The 22,849-nt window shown below is 36.8% G+C and overlaps 1 protein-coding gene and 1 non-coding gene across 2 annotated transcripts in view; one reads left to right on the plus strand and one right to left on the minus strand.

The window, feature by feature from the left end:
• The window catches only part of LOC145769003 (myoferlin-like), a 249,109-nt gene that overhangs the window by 100,740 nt on the left and 125,520 nt on the right, over positions 1–22,849 (plus strand). The window contains exons 15-16 of the mRNA XM_082580605.1: positions 12,432–12,624; positions 13,646–13,713. Coding sequence (XP_082436731.1) covers positions 12,432–12,624; positions 13,646–13,713 — 261 coding nt within the window. The remainder of the gene's footprint in view (positions 1–12,431; positions 12,625–13,645; positions 13,714–22,849) is intronic.
• Positions 2,488–2,589, minus strand: LOC145769721 (U6 spliceosomal RNA). The gene has a single exon (XR_014289046.1). It is a non-coding gene; the product is annotated as a U6 spliceosomal RNA (small nuclear RNA).

Here is a 22,849-nt window from a genome sequence, read left to right on the forward strand (position 1 = left end):
GCCACCAATGTGCGGGTCCAACAGTGGAAAGAGGAGCTGGCAGCCGGGCCGAGGAGCCCTCTCCCACACAAGGCCTTCCTCCAGGAAAGCGTAAACCATGGAAGTATTGGCAATGCCTCAACCGCTTAAGAACATATTGGAAGATGTAAGACATTGATACGACACTGGGAGTATTTCTTAGGAAACACAAGTTGTAAATGTGGACAGGAGCAAACGATGCTACATTCCTTGATTGTTCTGTCCTAAAGGCAAGATGCTCTGCACAGATGCTTAGGTCTAGGGTTTAGTACGAATTCAACTATACAGCAAAAGCTTGAGTGATGCTCTGGAGTACGGCCGAGTGACACACGACGAAGAAGATTGACATTTTTCGGCAGTATAAAAATATGTCAATATAACTTTACCGTAGCCTATGGAGATGTAAAAAGTTGATGAACACCCTACTGACGTACTTCAAATCACAGCTACGACTTCATCAACGTTATAGTAATTTTGTGCAAATTTTGCTTATCGTTTAATTTATGCATTCTACTATCTTCTTTGGTATTCTTTTTGGTATGTGGTACCTTTGTTGTAGCAAACGCTTAATAAGCGTCCTATTGTCTTTTATGTTGAACTAAACCGGCTATGTTTAATGCAAACATGCCGTTCAAAAGCAAATTAAATTTATCATACAAATGAAGTGATTAAGCAAATTCTATTGTTTTTCTGCTATGGTCATAGTTTTGTTTTTGCAATCCGCAAAATGTTTATTCCCCCATAGGACGACCACATGAATCGAATCAAACGAACGATGAAGAATAATGGCACGGAATGGGAAGTTGCGTCCGAAATAATCAATTTGCTAGACATCTTAGTTCTTGAAATATCGTAAGTTCATTTTATGAAGTATTGTGTGGTTTGGAGAGTGAATGAGAGTTTCAGAAGCCGTTCAAACAAGTATTTACATGTTTTGATCAGGTATTTGCTTATTCAGTAGACCATGGCCATGAGTAGACTAAATAGCTTTCAAAAACCACTGAATCGCAGAAATTCTTTGTATTTTTTTGAAATTGTATTTACCGATAAAAAGGAAACATGGAAAAAATGGGGTAGGCAATTTAACGTATTAGAGAACAACTACACGCCCAGTCAAGCCGGTGCAAGAGAGAAGCCCAGTTACGGATCAATAGATACATTGCCTGGAAATTCAACGTTCGAAATAAAAGTATGACAAGGTTCAATTCGAAATTTTTGTGTTGCAGATCGCGATTCCGGGTATTGAACCTTCTTCAGTACAACTATACCAACAGCATAGTACAGTAAAATTTACAGCCGTTCACTTTAGAAAATGATTAAAATGCTATTTAGTTGCCAAGAAACAAATTAGTCTGCAAAATTAGTCTGCGAGCAATAATTTCCACAAGCTTATAGAGAAAATGTAAACTTTCTGGAAAATCAAATTATGTTTTCAAACAACACAAAGGAAAGATACTGTGATACACTCAAGTAACGTTCATATACATAAGTAGGAGAGGGAGATTATTCTACATTTTTTTCAAATCCAGTATTTATTTTAATTCCAATTAGAGATGTAAATGCAAAAAAACGAACCGTTTTTTTTTTTAAAAACGTGTTTTTTTTCAAAAAAAAATTGGGGCAAAAAACACGCGTTTTTTTTTCATATTTTTCTGGAAAAGTTGCAGATTTTTTACAATCTGCAGCTTAGTTTCATTATAGTGCTCTTGAAAAACATTAAACTAGTAAAAATGATTTTATTGGTGTGCTGAAATTCCTAAGTGTTTGTGCTTGGCAGCATATGTTTTTTGAATGCATAGTCCTACGTTGTTTCGCTTTCTTCTTCATTCTCAGGCATGTCTGTGGCAGTAGACCTGACAAACATTGAATTAATGCAATTTGATACATGACATAATGTAGATGAGTTAATTTCTTTTTCCTTTTATGGAAGTTAGCTTACGACAGGGGTCACCAAATGGCGGCCCGCCACGCTGTATCGCTGCGGCCCGCGGAAGGTATCAGCGTACAAGTATAACCAAAAATACTTTTCTTGAGGGAGTTAAAGAGCACGAAGGAAAAAAATACTTTCCTGGAAGCATATTTTCGCATTGCATACGATTCCACCGACCGACCAATCAGATTATAGCTCAAGGTGGAGGTTGCTTAAAGTTATTCCAATGCGATGTCCAGCCACACTGTCCCAGTGGTTGATTAAAACGTCTGTTTTCGAATTTTGAAATTGTCTGTGAGCATAGGGTTGCTTATTTTAAGTTTGCAAATGTCATGTAAACACTAGTGCGAGTTTCACCGTTATTGTGTTTCACGAGCAGTGTTCTCTTTATACAAGTTTTTGTTGGCAAAATGGGTCGGTGTGCCAACTCAATTTATAATAAATTGGCAATATATTACATATAAATTTAGAGACTTTTTCTGATTGTATTATGAAAATATTTAGCTTAGTAGGCCTACTGCAAAACGTTTTTTTTTTAAAGAAATATGGAACGCTTCACGATTTTGCGTGTCATCCTTGCACAGGAGCCATGCTAATCTGTATCGTTCCAATTATAGTATATGCACTGCCGAAGCAAATACTGCAAAATGTTGTTAATCAACAAACTCTTGCCACGCTGATGAGCACCGCAAGTGACAGTTGTCTATAATAAAAGAAAGACGGTTTTATAGATTCTCACAAAAAGGATGAAAAACCAGCTCATTGCTTTTTTAGAGGGAAGACTGTTCATAAATTACGATTTTTCGGTGATTTCCACAAGCGTTTGTTTCATGGTACCTGGTGTGATGATGTCTAGTTTAGCGTTGGTGGTGCCTTCAACATTCAGTTGCAGAATGGTCACTCCTTGACCTACAAACAGCTGGTGCTGTTCACCCTGACAAAGGCGCTGTGCTGGTCTGGGGGTGCCATTCTGATGATTGTTCTTCCACATAACTTTATAGCGACAGTTGTAGCAAGTTTAGTTTCCCAAAGTCGGTACTTGAGGGGGCGGCCACGTGGAGGTACTTGCTTTCGTCGGCAGAGAGTGCTGCTTGCGAGTGTGGTGAAACGCAGACGGCAGCACACATTATCAAGGATTGCCGGCTATACAGACCTCCTCATGGTATGGAAGGCCTAGTTTCCATCGATGACGACACCAGGCAGTGGTTAACCAACGGATGAACTGACATAATATAGCGACAACACGAGAGAAGAGAAGATGGTACCTGGTTTCTTTTTCCCTGTTATTAGAGCCTATCTTTCGCTGATATGTTTGCAGGTCACTATTGTTGCCTGTATTGCGATGTGTCAAACATTTCCTTGTTTACTGAAACTGTTAATTGCAAGATATCTTTTGCGAAGCGAAGTAACAACACCACTGTTGCTTGGCGATGAATATTCTGATGAAACCGCTCGCCTCGCTATAAGTGCACAAAACAAGTGGCCTCTATTTATTAGGCATTGTTAAAAAAGTCAAAAGTGTTTTAAAAGGAGCTTGGCCTGGCAGTAGCGTTGTTCGATTAATTTTGTTGCTACGCTATTCTAACATAAATATGAACAACATGCAACGCTGGATACTGGGTACGAAATGCGTTCTTTTCTAGCATAAGAGTCAACCTACCTAACATTTTATTAGTGCGGCCCACCACAGCTCTTGTTAGTGCCAAAGTGGCCCGCATGCAAAAAAGGTTGGTGACCCCTGCCCTACGATGTTAGTATACCGGGACTGGTTATTCTTGTACACACTCAATGGGTTGACAAATTTTTTCCAAAAACAAGATGGCAATATTCAGAACACACATTAGCCTACCTTGTTTGTGGTAATTTACTAATACAAGCTATTGCCAATAGCTTGTTTATATGCTTTATAAATGTTGAATAATAGTAGTTTTCTTTTCGTGTGTTGTAAGGTCTTAGACACGTTGTCATTGATGCTTCTTGCAGATCATTTGTGACATAATGCAAGAGATCTTATCATATTTTTAGCTGTCAAAAGTAAGTGCATTTGTCAGAAAAATGCCCACTTTCAAATGCCCACCACCCATGTTGACTATTGTTAGTAACTACCAACCCTGAATGAAGAAAGTTTCCCTTTAAAGTGGAGTTTTTCAGCACTGCTCAGTGTTCACAAAGTGAATAAATGCTTCATAATACTTTTTCTGACAAGGATAAAGTTTTACCCATATTCCCGCAATGCAGGATAAAAATACAAAACAAACATCAAAGATGAAAACTTATTTTATTTGGAAACTAGGCCTACTACTTTTTGAGATAAAAAGAAATTGACCTCTTGTCGTTACGCACCAATAAAACCATGATGCGTAACTTTAATTTTTTTTTTTATTGGGTAGAGGAAAGATTGACAAAAAGTTTGGCAAAAACAGAAAAGTGCTAAAGTCTCAAAGTCCTGCAAACTAGTCAGGCCCGTAGCCAGCCGGGGGCCAGGGGGGGCCTCGCCCCCCTTGAAAAAAATTTCGCCCCTCTGGCAAAATCCCAACATTCTTGAGCAACAGCTACAATTATAATGATTTTTCCCATTGTTTCCGTTGCAGAGCTCCAACCTAGGCCCAATTAACTACAATTGTTTTGTTTAGTTAACAGCTAAGATGACTAAACAATTTCTCCCCCCCCCCCTACCCCCTCCTTTGGCAACCTCAACATATTCAATTCAACCAAGGCCAACACGTGTTAGGTTGGTAGAAAAATTGTCAGAAACTGTGCAAAATAAAAATGTTTTGGGACAGAATGATAACCTAACAAAGAGGAAATGGTTTTCCAGCAGGCCTACAAACCGGTACAAATTAGGCTATTTGATATCAGCTGTCGCTATTCTCGGTAGTCGGTATCATACCTAATTCTAAGGGTCAGTGATAACCAATTTGTGCAGTGATAAACCAAATTTGTGCAGTGATAAATCGCAAAATGTGCAGTGGTAAAGCAAGTGGTTTTTGAAGACAACGCATACAAAATATAAACCCGTAATCTTTTAAGCAGTGTTTATTTTTTCTTATCAATCCAATAAGTGTAAATAAATTTGTTTCTAGTTTTCTGATCTGTGAAGTGTTCAACCTTGCAGCAGATATTGCTATATTTGGATCTAGCACTGCCGTTTGTGAGTGTGGATTCTCAGTGTTAACAAGGGTTGACGCTCCCACCAGACGAAGCATGTTACAACCAAGACAGGCAAACTTGGTGCTTATGGCCTTTGAACATTCTGTATCGAAATCTCGATTTAGACCTGTTTGTGAGACGGTTTGCATCCAAGCATCCGCGACGGCAATTGCAATAGACTAGCTCACGAGTGTATAGGCGGAATGTAATCATATAGCCTATCAAAACCCTCGGCACTAGCTTCTTCGAGCCAGTTAAAGTTTTTGCTCATAACAAGTACCGCTATTTATACAACAAGTCAACAATTGCTGTGTTATGTTGGTCATTGTAATATGATTGCCGTGATTTAACGAGCGGATAAAATAAGAGACCAGTGTTGGTCTTAACACTAATCTGATATATTGCAATTTTTGTGAATACCGGTATTTAAGAGGTTAAAATGCTAAAATCATTTAATTTTTTTCGCCCCCCCCCCTCTAACAAAAAGTTGCCCCCCCCCCCTTGCTCTGCGGTCTGGCTGCGGCCCTGAAACTAGTTCAAATTGGATGGATTAAGTGCAACCATACTTCTTTTAAACATGTGTATGACAGCACAATGGTGTGATTAAGGGAAAACAAACATGACTATAACATCACAAAGGAGTATTATTGAACCTCTTCAGGGAAAAAAAAAGATAAAATGTTTCCATCTTTTACTACATTTAAATGTGATTTGGGCTAAAAGTTGGGACTTTAGCACTACACTGCTTTTGCCAATCTTTTCATCAATCTTTCCTCTACCCAAATAATAAAAAAAAAATTTAAATTACGCATCATGGTTTTATTGGTGCGTAACAACAACAGGTTAATTTCTTTTTATCTCAAAAAGTAGTAGCCAAAACTTGTTTTAATGTTTATAAACAGATAACCCACCCCAAAGTAGAGCTAAAAGTTATTCAAATATGTTGAGCGGTTCTTGAGATATTGCCGTTTTTCTATGGATCCTTATCTATGAAGCCACCTAGTGGCTAATGTTATTTCACTTATAACCCGAGAACCGCTTGTCTGATTTTCATCAAGTTTGCACCAAATGCACATCAAGTGGAACAACCTCTTGACGTTGTACTGGAAAAGGTGTGGAGTGCTAGTCAAAAGTGCCTTTGTGAAGCAGCGAAACAGGACACTGACCACATGATCCTGACATGCCAATTAACCCTTTGAAGGTTGGGGGGGGGCTGTCAATTCAACTTTTTTGTATCAACATTTGTATCTCTAAAACCACTGAGGCTGCGACTATGAGACTTCTTGACTTTTCCTAACTTTTATTCACCTCTATTGAGCTGAAATTTTGAGCGAATAAAGGTTATAAATTGAGAGATATAAGGCATTTCTCAGCACATCCTCTGAAATATTTCTTATTCTATTGAACAAAATTTTCCCACCAGCTGGATGAAAGTAATTAATTTGGCCTCGTTAATCAAATGATTCGTTAATCAAATGATTCAAATTGAGATTATGTAAAAAAAATTTAATCACAACATTGCAATGCATGTTTTTCATTACTCTACCAAAAAATACCAAATAACCCAAACGTCATAAGTCACCTCAACATCTCAACGTATATGAGCAGTTCTAAAACTCACATAGTTTTAATTTTCGGATATGCTCAGCGTGAATAATTTTACAAAATGAATCCCAAGTTTTGAAATGGTGCTTTAAAAAATAACAGAGATATCACTCCTAAAGCATAAGAAGAATCGACAGCCCCCCCCCAAACTGAGCAAGACTCCAGAGAGCCCAACCTTCTAAGGGTTAACCAAAATTCCAGGTGGCTTCGAAACTGTACACGAGTGTGGTACTGCATTTAACAACTGGCTGGACCAAATTACAGAGAATACTTAAGATGTGCCAACCATAGGACACTGTTACTACTATTTGAGACGATGAGAAATCTTTATGGCTCGTGTGTTGAGACTTGAGACCTACAAAATCGCAATAAAAAAATATACCAGACATATAGTCTGATTTGAAATAAGTTATACGAGTTATGAGACTGTTTGTTTGTTGGAAGAGACGCTATTGTAATGAGTTTACCCTAATTGCTGCTTATTGTGACATTTAATGTCAAAATATGTAAAAAAAACAAACAAGAAAAACAAAAAAACAAATAAAAAACCAAAAAAACGATAAAAAACATAAAAACGAGGTCGTTTCTTTAAAAACGAAAAAAACGTTTTTTTACATCTCTAATTCCAATCCAAACCCTACCCCAAAAAGATGTTTTAGCAGTAAGCAAAGAAAAATAAGTTGATGCGTTTATTTTAGTTTTATATATACAACTAACACAGAATTTGGTTGATCTGCAAAAACCACACAAGGCTTAACACCTCTCCTCAAAAGAGGGCCAGATCTTCCCTTCTCATATTTCATTTGATTACAAAAAGTAATGGCAAGGGGATCTGATGATAGAAAACTTGATAGTAAAAATACTGAATTTTTAGTGGACATAATACATAAGTAGTATTTATGAACGTGCGACAACGTAAGTCAAATGACTAATGATGTAGTTTAAATATACTGTAAAAGATAAAATAAAAATGAAAAAGTGTATAATAATTCATTGAAAATAGAGGAAACCAAAGAGAACTGTTATAATAAAACATGGACTTTCTTCCTATTGTAACGAGATAAGCAATAAGCATTTCATCTTTGATGAAATTTTTCATAATATTTTACTAACTTTTTACTTATTTTACTAACTCAATTCTACCTCTGACAACGCAGCTTTAAAATATTAGGTGCGTACTAAAAAACTGATTTGCTCAGTGTAAAATTTCCTTTGCGGGAACATTATCCCTGTGTCAAAAGAACTTTCGTTAATTTTTCGTTCAACATCTAAAAATAGTATGATTTCCCTAGCATTTTATAGAGTGCATTTAATTGTGTTAAGTTGAAAATCTAGAACTTTGAGAAAAATCATTTGCGCTATATTACGAATACTTGCGTATTATTCGTATCAAAACTTGACTATATCTAAAGAATTTCGATGCATAATGTCCCAGCTAGAAAGCTACGTATATTACACATTGATTTTTGGTTGATTTTAGGTAGTATGGTATCTTAGGTAGAATTCAGGTGTTATTAAGGAGTTTGTGTACACCAACAAAAATTCACTTGTTTAAAAAACATTTTTTTAGAAACATATTTTAGCTATCATTTAGTATGACTAGTGTGTAAATATGATTCTAGAAGTTTTATCAGGGATTATTTCGTGAATATAACTCTTGCAAAAATAACACGTGTTTTCCACGTATATTACACGTGTTCAAAATCCTATGATTATTTGACTAATTTTTAAGGTATATAAGGTAAAATCACACCCAGAAGAGGGCATACAAAAGAGAAAAAATGTTTACCCGAGCAGAAGGATGTTTTACCGGAATATTTTGTATGTTGATTATATGTTGTTTCCACGTGTATTGCACGTTTCCATCTGTTGAAAAGTAACACGTGTTTTCCACGTATATTAAACGTGTTGAAGTTCTTTCGTTCATTTGGGCAATTTTTAATCTGTGCTAGGTAAAACTACCTCCCAAGGACGGTATAAACAGAAAGAATTCTCCACTCAAGTGGATTGGTGTCAACCACGCTCCTCCGCATTTTTTAGGATATAAGTTAGATTATGTGTTTTTGTAGGTGTCTTTACACGTTTTTATTACGTTATGTAAAAAGGAAACTTCATGACATTTTGTGGTCGCAAATTAATGTGATCTTTTAACGATAGTTCTTAGTGTAAATTTAAGTGGTCTCGCTTACTGATATTAAACAATTACTTACTAAGGTTTGGTACGGTAGCCACTTTAACAAGTCGAAATTCTGCCACTAAAAATGACTAGAATGAAACCGCCAACCAATCATAAGCTCCGGTTTAAGTGACGTAAAAATGGCGAAAAGAAGATGATAAAAAGCAAATTAAGTGATGAATTTTTTGTCAGCTGGTTGGCTTAGGGGTTAAGGTTAGGGCTAGAAAGTAGTCATTTCATTGACGCGGGTTCGATTCCCACCACTGCTATTGCTCTTTTTCTTCTCTAATTCCAAATAAAGTTTAAAACAAGCATTAACTCTCCGAATGAGTGCTAGAAGGGTCACAATTGGACAGTAGCCTTTTATAACAATATGTGTTATACAAATGTGTTAAATAAATACAAATGTGTTAAATTGTTGATTTCAGATATAGTACGCAGAAATTAGGTAGAATGTGGGTGTAAAAACACGTAAAATCCACCACCAAATATACGTGTAATACACGTGAAATAGTGTCGACACTTATATGTGTATTATACGTGAAAATTAACCTATAATACACGACCCAAGGAACGTAGAATCTACGTGTCAGATACGAGGAAATTAGGTGTAATGCGGGTGTAAAACACGTAACATCCACCACCAAATATACGTGTAATACACGTGAAATAGTGTCGACACTTATACGTGTATTATACGTGAAAATTAACGTATAATACACGACCCAAGAAACGTAGAATCTACGTGTCAGATACGAGGAAATTAGGTGTAATGCGGGTGTAAAACACGTAAAATCCACCACCAAATACACGTGTAATACACGTGAAATAGTGTCGACACATATGCGTGTATTATACGTGAAAATTAACGCATAATACACGACCCAAGGAACGTAGAATCTACGTGTCAGATACGAGGAAATTAGGTGTAACGCGGGTGTAAAACAAGTAAAATCCACCACCAAATATACGTGTAGTACACGTGAAATAGTGTCGACACATATGCGTGTATTATACGTGAAAATTAACGTATAATACACGACCCAAGGTACATAGAATCTACGTGTCAGATACGAGGAAATTAGGTGTAATGCGGGTGTAAAACAAGTAAAATCCACCACCAAATATACGTGAAAAACACGTGTATTAGTGTTGTCAGATACGAGGAAATTAGGTGTAATACGGGCGTAAAACACGTAAAATCCACCACCAAATATACGTGTAATACACGTGAAATAGTGTCGACACATATGCGTGTATTATACGTGAAAATTAACCTATAATACACGACCCAAGGTACGTAGAATCTACGTGTAATACACGTGAAATTTCTAGCTGGGGTATTGTTCTGTATACGCCTCACTTAATTTGCTTTTGCAATAAAATCCTAAAAACAAGAGTAAATTATTTTTTTTAACAAAGCTTAGTAGGTCATCAATCATCATTAATATGGTCAAAATGTTGACGTTACTGTCTTACCCAAATGGTGAAATCCTGTTAATACCAGTGCTGGGGCGCACAAGCAAAAAGTCAGGGACCTCTGCAGTGGGAGCCAGACCTCTTTATAGGTACCTTGTATTGTGAAGAGATCGATTTTCCCATTTTTTATGTTTGTTTAGCATATTTCAAAAGCACTTGCAAAATCATAAAGCCATTTTTTGCGCAACATAAAACCAATTCATAAAAATCATAAAACCAATTCCCTATTAAATATGAAGACAATCGGATGTTTTCATGAAATGAAAGTTTAATTAATATACTGAACGGCTTATTTGCTCAAAACTATACAAATACAAAACAATCAAAGCTATACTAACCCTTAAAATGTGCAAAGAATGTGATATAGATGTAAAAATAATGAAAAAGGCAATATAATGTAAGAGAACAACTGCACGCCCAGCAAGCTGGTGCAAGAGAGAGGCCCAATTACGGATCCATAGGATGCACTGCCAAATAATTATAAATTCAAGACAAATTTACGACCAGTCCAATTGATGTCAAGTTATCTTGTTGTGTATCGCGATTTCGAATATTAAATTCTCTTCAGCACAACTTTATAACAGGCATATTAAAATCTTTAGTAGGTCAGTTTCAGAATGCAGCAATTAAGTTTAGAAAGAAATCAACATTAGTGTTTTTCGGTTACTAAGAAACAAATAAGTTCAGTCTGCGAGCAGTAGTGACAATATTATGTAAATTATGAAGGAAATTACAGTAAGTCATACATTAGTAAGACGGAGTGACAACGCCAGGGAGGGATTCTGGGGAGGCAAGCCATCCTCGCACAAAAGTGACACAAAATGTGATATAGGCCTATATACTGAATAAGAATCAAGTCGAAAGTTAATGCTATGTGAAGTGGTATTTAAATTTCATTTGAGTCTTTATGTTGTTTTTTTTAAATAGTTGTTTCTGAAATTTTGAGTATGTTTGACTTTGAGAGTTTGTGATAACACAATAAACTTTTTTTTCCTCAACCATTTTTCCTGCATCAACCGAACGTGGTGTTGTATGAAAGTTAAAACTAAATAAATCACACCCACTCTCTGTTGAATCACCACTAGAGATAGCAAAGTGTACTGAACGAAGTAGTCATCCGGCCCGATATAGCATCTCTTGTTACAGTCACCTTGCACTTTCTAAAAAATTTTGATGACTTCATGGCCTAGACGGAGTAAAAATTGATATGCGGTTGTGCTGCCTATAAATGGAACTTTGAATTGTAGCCTAATCTGATATTTTTGAAAGTAACTGTAAGCCTACTGATTCTTCTAATACTCAAATGCAAGCAGAGATGTCACACAATTTGTTGCATTTTTCTCAATTTTGTTCAATTTTGCTTTAACCGTGCATTCTATTCATCATTCATTTTATTTGTTTCACAAACTTTACACATCATTCAAGCATGCATTTCAACCATTGGTGATCAAGCTTCTTTGTATTATGGGCCCTTTTCAAAATATTATCAAGAGTGTGGAGCACTAAATTGTAAAAGTTTTTTGAGTAATGATTTTTCGAAAATACACTCACAGTTATCAATCTTAAAACACAAAATAAACTGTTACAAATTAAAAACTTCCTCAAACATAAAATAGTAAGCTACATAAAAAAAAATGCCAGATAACTGACGTTTCACAGCCAGTACAAAAAAGTGTTAGTGTTTATAATTTAGTCCTTTACATATAAACTGATAAAGTGTTAATACATCAACGCAAAGCCATTTTCTTCTGCTATACGATATTATGTACTCATATTAACTTTATTTTGATGAAAATCATTCTGGAAGACAATTTATTGGACAAATAGGCTAGAGCGATTTGGTTGAAGTCGATTATCCGATAAAGTTTAACAATAACATATTTATATAAACGTTAACTCTATTGTAGCTCTTGACAAGTTCTGACAAGGCACAATATTTAGTTTCAGTTTGAAACAATTGCTTCCACCCTTGATGATAATGTGTGAATTGAAAGCGTGAGCAATCTGTTTTTAACAAACGACTGTTTTTTGTGTGCTTGATATATTCAGCGCTTTTTAATAAACTTTGCACAGAAAGCAGCTGCCTGACCCACGAGACTATCCAATAGCCAATCAACTTGACATGCGTATCTATCAACATCGGCTGAAGACATTCAAAAGCATTTCCGAAGAAGCAAAGGATTTGCGAATGAACTGCACTGATGCTCACATTGCTATGGAAGCCATCGCTTATATCATCGACCGACTAAAGAGTATAGCTCATGAGGTATTATTTACATTAGCGAAACGAAACGTACGAGGAATGGCATGCAGGACTTTTGCCGTTTGACAGTTGAAACTTCAGCCCCAGGTTTAATCCATTAGAATTTATTGCGAGTTTTTTAGAAGTGATATTTGTTGGGTGTTTCATATGTTTCCTTTCCATACGATTACTGCATCCATCATACACTATTTGTAGAGGCAACAGGCCTTCTTAAAGGAATGCACGTAGAAGATATGACAATGATACCTTTGAAAACATTAGCCCAACAACGATTTAATATTCAATTTTTAAAGAAGAGGTTACACTAATTATCTTGCTAATACGCCTCTTTTATGTTAAAAAAATGCCTATTCTAGGCACCTACTTGCAAAGTTACATGTTTGACGAGTTATCAGCTTTAAATTATTTAGAAGTCTTACAAGTCTTAACTGCGAGAGTATAATTTGCAACTTTTTACCTTTTTGTTATTGAAATGTTTGGTTGCACCGTAATCCCATATTTTGAGGAAATTTTCATATTACCGTAGGTGTATTTATTAAACGTCAGAAAGGCAGCGATTTCTATCAAATGCATACTGGCAAAGAAAGTTCTTTGTCTGCATGACACCTCTTAACCAGATTCGGTCAGAAAAATCTACGAAATCTATAGCTATAAGCTATCTATAGCAAAAGAGTGTAGACGAAGAAGGAGACATTGTATTTCTTTTATACTTGTGGAATAAGTAAATATAATTAAAATGAGATAGATTCGAGATTCATCTAATTAAAGTTATTAACCAAGTTGTACAGTATCATTCAGTGAAGAGCTTTATTGAAGCAGAGAAGGCTGAGAATACCCGGCTGAGAATTTTAAAACCAATGTATAATCTTTCGTTCGCTTACCAAAGGGCAAGTGCAAACCAACATACCTAGCGTAATGCATTGAGGAAACGTGATCTAAAATCTAAAGAGATAAAAATTAACATATCAAGTTCAAAAGTTTCTTTAATTCACGGTTTCCTAAACACTTGTATTTTATGCTTTAGCCTCAAAACAGCTTTCCTGACATTATAATTTGGATGATTGCCGGAAACAAGAGGATTGCTTATCATCGGTGAGATATCCTACTGGCTGGTTGAATAATTTTGATATTCAAGCTTGTGTTGCAACTTAGCTGCTATTATTACTTAGCAACTATCTGTAACATTCAGGTAAATTTACTTCCGTTACGTTGGTGACGCTGCTTCTGGTGGTTCTGTTGATAATGTGGCTCGTAGAAATTTTTCATTTGTGACGATATAATTATGTTACTTTAATCCATCTTGCCAAAGTGTTGAAACTGCAAAAACAGTGAGAAATGCTCACTGCAATCCCAAGGGATCACCAGCAAAGTGCTCAGTTCGACCTTCACTTTTTCTTACTAGCTCAGATTTTCCGTTAGCTGCAGACGGGGAAATACTTTGTACGTTTGATATGTTTTTTGTTTGTTTTTCATATAAATCATGTTTAAGTGTCCAGTTTATCAGTGCTTCCTCTTTATAAGCTGCATTGCATTAACAAATTGATACGTGGATTTTTTTTAACTGTTGTATGTTCTTTCAATCACCAGAGAGGGTATTTTTAAAGTTTTTCTCTGTATAATTTGATAATTTTTAGCCTATCTGTAGACTGTAGTCTGCAGCCAACTTGATTTCTCTCTCAAAAAAACTAAAATCATGACTGTTGTTAATATATTAACTACAATGATGATTTTTGTGTTGCAGAAAAAAGCTGTCTATGTTTTTTGTGGACTTAGAGTCTTAGGCAAAGCTTTGTACAGAGTCCTCAGAAAAGTTATAAAGTGAGCAATGAGGAAAAGAGTTATACCGGTGGTGCTGGTATAAGCCAGTGCAATGAGGGTGTAAAGGCATAAGTGAGTGATCAGATTATGCAGATGAAATGTTTGTGAATTCCAACCTACCAAGCAAAAGTACTGTACTGTGACCTCTGATATTTATTATTGTTGTTGATGTTATGAATGATGACGTAAGGAATGGTAGGCTATACTGATTGAAATTTATATGCAAATGATTTTGATTCGACAAGTGATAGTATGACGGACAGAAAAAAAAAAGCGGAAATGGGAGGAAGAATTCGAGATCAAGGGTAAGAAGATAAATATTAGCAAATCACTCAAAAGCGAAAGCAAAGGGAAAATAAGGAACAATCAATAAAAACAAAGTAGATCCATGTATTGTACAACATCAGGGATATCTAGAGAAAGGGATACGAAGGCTTTTATTACGTCTGACAATAAAAGGGCTTCTATTTATCTTAAATAATCTCTGTTTATGGTAAAATGACAATTGGCACATATAGTAATTTAATAAACTTTGTTATGACAACCTGCATTGCACTATTACAACCAGGTATGGATATTCAATGAAAGCTCATAATCACTTGTTAATTCAAGTACCCGTATACTTGCTTTACACCTAGCCAACTGCAAAGGCTTTGTCAAAAACAAACAAAAAAAACAGCTAAACTGGTAACCTTTCAACTGTCTTTTCAAACAAGTATTCTTTAAATATGTTCTACATAACACTTGCTAACTGTCTTGTGTAGCTAAGTGTACCAGCTGCACTACTAGTGAGGTAGATAACCCTGAAAATACTTCATTTGGTGACACAAGCATGAAAATTGGCACACATGTACTTTGGACCATGTAGATTTCAAAAGTTTAATTAACCAAACGAAAATTCAAAATGGCGGCCCGTGACGTCAAAATTCAAAATGGCTGCCATGCAGGTCCTGGGCTGACGTAGGAAAGTTGCTTTATGAAAGAAATGTAGATGTGTCTCATTTCTTACTACCTTGAAAATGTTACTTTTAAGACAGTATGAATGATTTAAGATGGTATTCAACAAAAACAAGTGTGTAACGTACTATGGACAGAGAAAGGGTTTCACAAATTTGACAGTCAGGTGTGCAGAATGGTCTAAAGTTTAAACTTTGATACTTCCACCAAACAGACTTAAAATACTTTCTTAAAAAGACAATTCATGTACAGTCAACATTTCTGTTATCAGTTATTACTACTGAGTACGTAAACCATGTTCATGACAATGATTCACATGTAAATAATATCTATTCATGGTCACAATGACAGGAACATAGTGAAGTGCATGGTAAATTTGCATTTTTACATTTACAGCTTTTGCATTCTTTTTTACAATTGCATCGTCTTAGTTCTTTACATGCTCAGGTTACGGGGTCTTTTCTTGTCCACATAATGTCCCATGTTCCCCCATCTCCAGATTTCCAGCCCCAGTTACTTGGAGATGGCAATTTTGGACTCCTTTCAAGAGCTCGTCCTTAAATGTGTTCGGCCTGAATTGTTGCCCGAAGTACATGCAATTTCAGCGCATCTTCTGTTGGTGGAATATTATTATATTGTTTATTTTTAAGCGTAAACAAAGTCATTCTTGCAGTGTCTACCTTATCATCAGTGCTACTTTTATCATAAAGATATACCGTGAATTTTTGAAGGATCGCAAAATCTTCTGCATTTATTTCCTCTGGACACAGATGTCGCTTCTGAAATGTTGGCGTCACATCTGGATACACTGACCACGTTGCAAAGAACGACTTCTTCCCCTTTCCTTTCATGCCTGAACAAGAGGCACAGCCACTAAAGGCATGAAAGAACAACAGCCCTTTGCATTTCTGTGGACCCAGGACAGAAAATATCTGATGAATAGGAATCCATCTTCTTTTGTTTCCTCTCCCGAAAGATGTCCTTCCCGAAAGATATCCTCTCCCGAAAAACATCATGTCTACATCCTCCAGTAAAGCAGGTTGTGCAGGTACCACATTCTCTAGTCTAGGCAACCCATTAAATCTGCTTTCTGTGTTTGGTAAAGATCACCTCTTGAACTTAAAGCTGCTGGAAATGGTTGGTTTTCATGGCAAAAAAATTCAGGAAGATCAACTTGTCGGATCTGGCATGAAATAAAGAGCTTTGAAAAAAGTCTGCACTCACCCTTCAATGTGCTCTGATTCCCTTTTCGTGTTGTCTTTTTTGAATTAATCAGTGTGAATTTGTTCCGAGCAATTGGTGAGTAGAATTTGTCTAATTCTGATGTGAAGTTTTCCAACTGATTCTTACCTTTTGTATCATAATCTTTTAGTATATCCGTTACCTTTTGCTCCATGGCATTTTTCGTATTAAGAGTAAGCAGATCTGAAGTTGACTCCTCAAGATAGGGATTGCCCATCTCTTCAATGGTTCGGGTGAGAGAAATGACGTCTTTGAGAAATGCTTTCTGTGTTGATGGTGTTGCTTCATGATGATTTAGGGATACTTTCTCTCGACTTTTAAAAACACATTCATATTCCTGTATAATTCTACAGACTTCAGGGCCTGCTACCGTCCATCGTAGCAAGGCTGATTCGTGTTCTGTGATTCCAATTATCTCTCCATCTCCTTTCATAATAGCATTATTCTGTTCATGGGCTTGGTCAATAGCAATCGCAGAATATTCTTTGTTGGTCTTCTGAATCACAAACTTCCCTTTCATGAACTGCTCATAAACATCAGAAAATTTATCTTTCAATGACAACATGTCAAGTAGGTGTATGATCAGCCACCTTGAGTAGTGAGTTCTGTCACCACTAAAGAATTTTGGAAGGAGTATTGCCAGAGCCTCCTTGTATCCTGGAAAATGTCTTTCCCGGAGAGTGCCCACAAAACCCAGCAATGAGAGTTCCAGATTGAATGCAGTGTACGAGTAGTTGAACATTGGAAAATCATCCGCTTTCCTGGCGCACCATTCTTTGAATTCCACCTCATTGTAAATCCAGCCTGGTGTCTCCACTTCTTTCGCAGAACGCATCAATGCATACAAACTACACGCTGTGACCTGGTGGATACGTCTAGTCTTTGCTAAATTGGATGCAGAAATGAAAGATTCTGCTGTACCTGATGATGCTACCTTGGCTTCTTCAAGAGCAGTTGTACAGCCACTACCTTTCAGAAATGTACCTAATAGTTTTAATGCAGCCATTTCAATGTGAAGACCACCCATGATGATGACCAAGTTGCCGTATTTATCAGGCCAATGCCATTGCACTTGTTTAGATAGTGCAAAAAGAGGTTGGTCAGTTGTAATGACTGGTGTTTGAGACAGATTAAGATACGACATAGTTTGCTGAACTTGATCCATAACATGCTTTATTGTAGACACACTGTCTGCTTTATCTCTCAACAGTGGTGAAATGCACGAAAAGCTGACGTCGAATTTGTGATTTTGTACCTGTGAGGCATTGAATGCGGACCACGTTGCTTGCACCTTGTCATCATATTCTTCAGTGAGAAGTACGTGGTCAAGCCAGTTGAACTGTCTGTCAATCAGGAATAAAGATGGGCTAGGTATTTTCTGTATGTCATACCATACGCAGGTGGAAGTGGTTGTTTAGCGAAAAATGCAGGTTTGACAACCGTGTACAAGTCAGGCAAATCTGGTATCTTCTTTTGATTGGTTGTGTTTAATTGATCTTGCGTGCTCTGCGCAGTCGACGTGTTGGCTTCTGGCTTGATTCGTGAAGCTCTTGTTCACGTTTCTCAATGTCTACTTTTTAGTTCAGCTGTGTTGTGAGGGTTGTAAAGAGTTTAAGTGCTTAACTTATGTTTATGTTTAGCTATGTTTTATAAAGCCTTAGTTATGATAATCTTATTAAGTAAATAAAATATGTCAATATATATATACGTGATTGTGCGTTGCTATTGGTCAAGGTTAACATTGTCGTTTCGGCAGCGTCAGAAAGGAAATTTTGTGCGTTGCTCTTGGCAGCTAACCAATAGTTACGCACAAAACTTCATTTCTGACGCCCGCGAAACATAATTATTTGTAATAATTGACAAACCAACAATCAGATTTGACTACAAATACCACCTCTGTTTGCTCGAAAAATTTACTCTGGTGACTTTCGAGTTGGACCCCTACTTTTGTCTCTTTTTAAATACACTGAATTTGAGGGTGAACAGTAACGAGGGATTTTGCTGAGGCTATCATTTTTTAAGTAACATATGACCTCCCTTTTTTCGCTAAAAACACTAAAAAACGTTTTTTTCCCCGTGTTTGTGAAGATTTTTAATGAGAGGTACAATCTGAAATCATAAACACTGGCTAAAAATGTCACAAAAAATATTTTCAAAATAGTAAGAGATGAAAAACACCTAAATTGCTCTCATAAAACAACTTTCTTACGTCAGTCCAGCACCGGGATGGCGGCTGTGTTTTTGGCAGGACACTTAAAGGCATGCCTAAAGGTGGACACGAAGATTGGCTTTCTTGCCTTCCCGTCCACTTAATCTAAATCTTCAACCCCCGGGTGTAAGCCTGGATACGACAAACAAAAACAAAAACCAGAGATGTCCAACCTTTTATTAAACTGGGCCGCATTGCCACTTAAAATAATTCAATGGGCCGCAGAACCTTATTAGCAAACCTATACATTTTCGCAGAAGAAGAAGTATTTAGGTGTGCATATCACGTCCTCATTATCAGATGACAAGGACATACTGCAACAAGTTAAATCTGTTTATTGTACTGTAAACAAATTAAAAAATAAATATAGCAAATGTTCACGAAGAGTAAGAAATGTCTTGTTTCGCTCTTACTGTAGGCTACATCTCTTTATGCTTGTCAACTTTGGCACAGTTATCGCCGTTCTTCGATCAATCGGATTAGAATTGCCTATAATGACTCATTTTGAATTCTACACAATATGCCTCGCTTTACTAGTGCACGTGAATGCCAAGTTAATGCAAATGTCATAACTTTTGATGCTCTATTGCGGAAAACAGTTTATGCCTTTGTACAACGTTGCTACAAATCTCTCAATTCTCTCATCAATCTCTCAATCTCTCTTATCAATCTCTCAATTCTCTTATCATCAGTGGCGTAGCCAGGGAATGTGCCGGAATGTGCCGCCCGGGGCAAATTCAGATTTTGCCGCCCCTTCAAGAAAAAGCATATGAAAATGAAACGCGTTTTTTTATCAGATTATAATCAAAATCAAAAATCGTAGTCTGAAAGTGCCGCCCCAGACGTGCCGCCCGGGGCGGTCCGCTCCCCTAGCTACGCCACTGTAATGTCAGACGCTTTCTATAAAACGCCATTTTTTAAGCACTACAATGATATGTTGCACATGTCATCCAAGTGACTCCTCACGTCTTGTCTTTTTGTGTTTTGGTTTTAATATGGACAACCTTGTCTGATACAAATAAATAAATAAATAAAACAAATCAAGACGTCAATTGTGTTTTACAAAGTTCCTGGATGTATCAATTTATAAAAGAAAAGCAGATGACTTATTCAGCCTGTGATGCTGTGAGAGCATCACTGACCGGTGACACTACTTTAAATATGTTGCATCAGAGAGTGAACTTGATGAAATTATGGATACAAGCTTCACATGAGCGTCCACAACTGTCTCAGAAAGCTATGAAAATAATTTTACCTTTTGCGACATCTTACACTGGTCAACAAAAAGTTTGTTGCATTTCCAAATTCACTTGGTCTTGGGTAATTTTGGGGTGCTGAATCCGAATATGACGTTATTTTTGGTCTAGCTGCTTTAGATTTTTTGCAAATTTTGATTTTTTCCCTTTTTTGAGTAAAAACTGAATATTTTTCAAAAAAAATTATATTTTGATAAATAGGAAAAAAAACATCTTTTACGACTGAAATAACTGCTTAACTGTTTTGTCTAGGCTATAGCTTAAATCTATACTTACTGATAGGAACGCACCGAAATATTTGAAAAAACATTACAAAATCATTCGAAAAGCGTCGTAAACAAAATTTCAAAAACTATATAGGCTATGTACAATAACAGACGAATCATTTTCACAACTACAGTAGTAACCATACCACTGCATGCAGACCTATTGCAATTCTACAAGCATAAATAAGCTCCTTTAAAAGTTTGATGTTGTGAGAAAAATTCACTGACTGAAAATAGAAAGCAAAATCCACACTACATGCTGGGCAAAAATTGGCGTTTGAGGCTCTTGCGTTTGTAAGCTTTTTGGGGTCAGTCTGGTTTAATGCTCCAGCAGTAATCTGCCATCATGTGTCGATTCCATCGGCCTTGGTAACGTTCTTCTACTTTCATAAGATTCTGGTGGAACCGCTCTCCTTATTCGTCACTGACAGCTCCAAGGTTTTTTGGAAATTTGTCCAGATGACTGAATAAGAAATGGACTTTAATGCTCATTCTGCATCCAAAGTCGCGGAAAGCAAAGAACAGTTTGCTCACAAGAACCTCGTAATTGTGAGCCTTTTTGTTTCCAAGAAAGTTTTTAGTGACATCCACAAAGGACAACCATGCTGCTCTCTCGTTGGTTTTCATCTTATCGGTGAACTGTTGGTCTCGCACAAGGCTTCGAATTTGTGGTCCATTGAAGACACCAGCTTTAGCCTTTTCGTATGAAATAGAGGGAAATGTGTGAGCAATATATTGGAAGTAGTTGCTATCAGGGCTTAAAGCTTTCACAAACTGTTTCATCAACCCTAACTTGATGTGAAGAGGGGGAAAAACAATTTTGTATCTAGCCTACTTACAATCGGGTCGTTTAACATGTTTGGCATGCCGGCTTCAAGTGTTGCACGTATGGGCCAATCTTTTTGGGTCCAATGCTTGTCATTAGCTCTGCTGTCCCACATGTAAAAATAACATGGAAACTTTGTGTATCCTTTTTGCTGACCAAGTAAGAAACCAACCATTTTCAGGTCAACACATAATATCCAATTGTACTGATGATATTTCAGCAAGTCAATGACTAGCTTAATATCATCATATGATTCTTATAAGACAGTTGAATGACCAACTGGAACTCCTCCATATGCATTATCATTGTGTAAAAGAACACACTGCAAAAGCTGTAACAGCTTCGCCGGGAACTGTCTATAAATGAGTGCCATTCACTTGAATCATATGAAGAAACTCCTAGTTGGACGATAAGGCCTAGAATATCATTGCAGTAAATTAACTGCTTTTCCTCTGAAAAACAAGACATAAACATTTCATCTCGTTTCATGAAAAACGAAACCTTTGTGAAACGGTCCAATACGTGTTTTTCACTAAGCCTTGATGCTAAAAGCTCAGCAGCTTGCTTGGATAAGTCCAAGTCTCGTACCAAGTCATTTAGTTCTGACTGGTTAAATTTCTGAATGGTTTCAGAATCAGAGCCTTCTGAGTCTGCATCTGCTTCCTTAATATACCGTACTCGCATTCCATACTACCGTGGTAAATCTCAGAGTCTGTTTCTTCATCATCGGAGGATGCAAAAAATTAAATACTGGAGGTGGAAACGTTTCAGAGTGAAGGACCGGTCGAATAGCGGAAGGAATATTTGGATAAGAAATGTTAATCAAACAAAAGTAACAGTCAGTGAAGTGGTCCTTCGGTTCACGCCGCACCATAGGGACACCAAAAGGAAGTCCGTTACGTTTTTTCTTTGTCCAGTCACTAAGCATTTCTTCGTAATTATGGCAGACAATATGTGGAGCTCATTTCTTCTCTTGATCTCCCAGAGGAACTTGAAAATAAGCTTTGTAGGCCCGCTTCACGAATGGCGTTATATTTCGTCTTTGGCGAGGGAATGAGTAGGCCTATATGCCACTAACATAACAAAAATAATCAACTTTTTTTTGGCATTTGTAAACCCAATCATCGTATCGCTGTAAAACGAGGTTAACTGCCCTGGTAACTAGAACTAAATAGTTGGAATTTTGTTTTAAATTTCAGACTAAATGCTGCAAGCCTCAAAATATCCACTGGTGCATCGCATGAAAACTAGAGCATGCAGAAAAAATCTGATTGCAGATTTGGAATCAGTGGCTAAAACTCATTCAGAATCGATCAAAAAATCTCTTGCAACAAGAAATTTTTTTTTTTTTGTTGACCAGTGTTATCTTTGTGAATGCGGATTTTCTGCACTGGTTACAATAAAAACAAAGTATCGTTCACGACTTAAAGTCGAAGATGAACTCCGATTGAGTCTTTACGTATTACACCTCGTTTGGATATGCTGTGCTCAAATGTGCATTGTGCAAGCTCAAGGCTAGCACTAAATGTAGCATTATTTCTAATACTAGCTACTGTTCATGGCTTAGCAAGCAATAAGTGACATTTGTTCGTTACAAGAGGAAGGGGAGGGGAGTAGAGGTCCGTGACTGAGACACAATTTTTTTAAGTGATCC

The sequence above is a fragment of the Aplidium turbinatum genome, chromosome 4 (genome assembly GCF_918807975.1).
Source record: "Aplidium turbinatum chromosome 4, kaAplTurb1.1, whole genome shotgun sequence".
NCBI classification, from domain to species: Eukaryota; Metazoa; Chordata; class Ascidiacea; order Aplousobranchia; family Polyclinidae; genus Aplidium; species Aplidium turbinatum.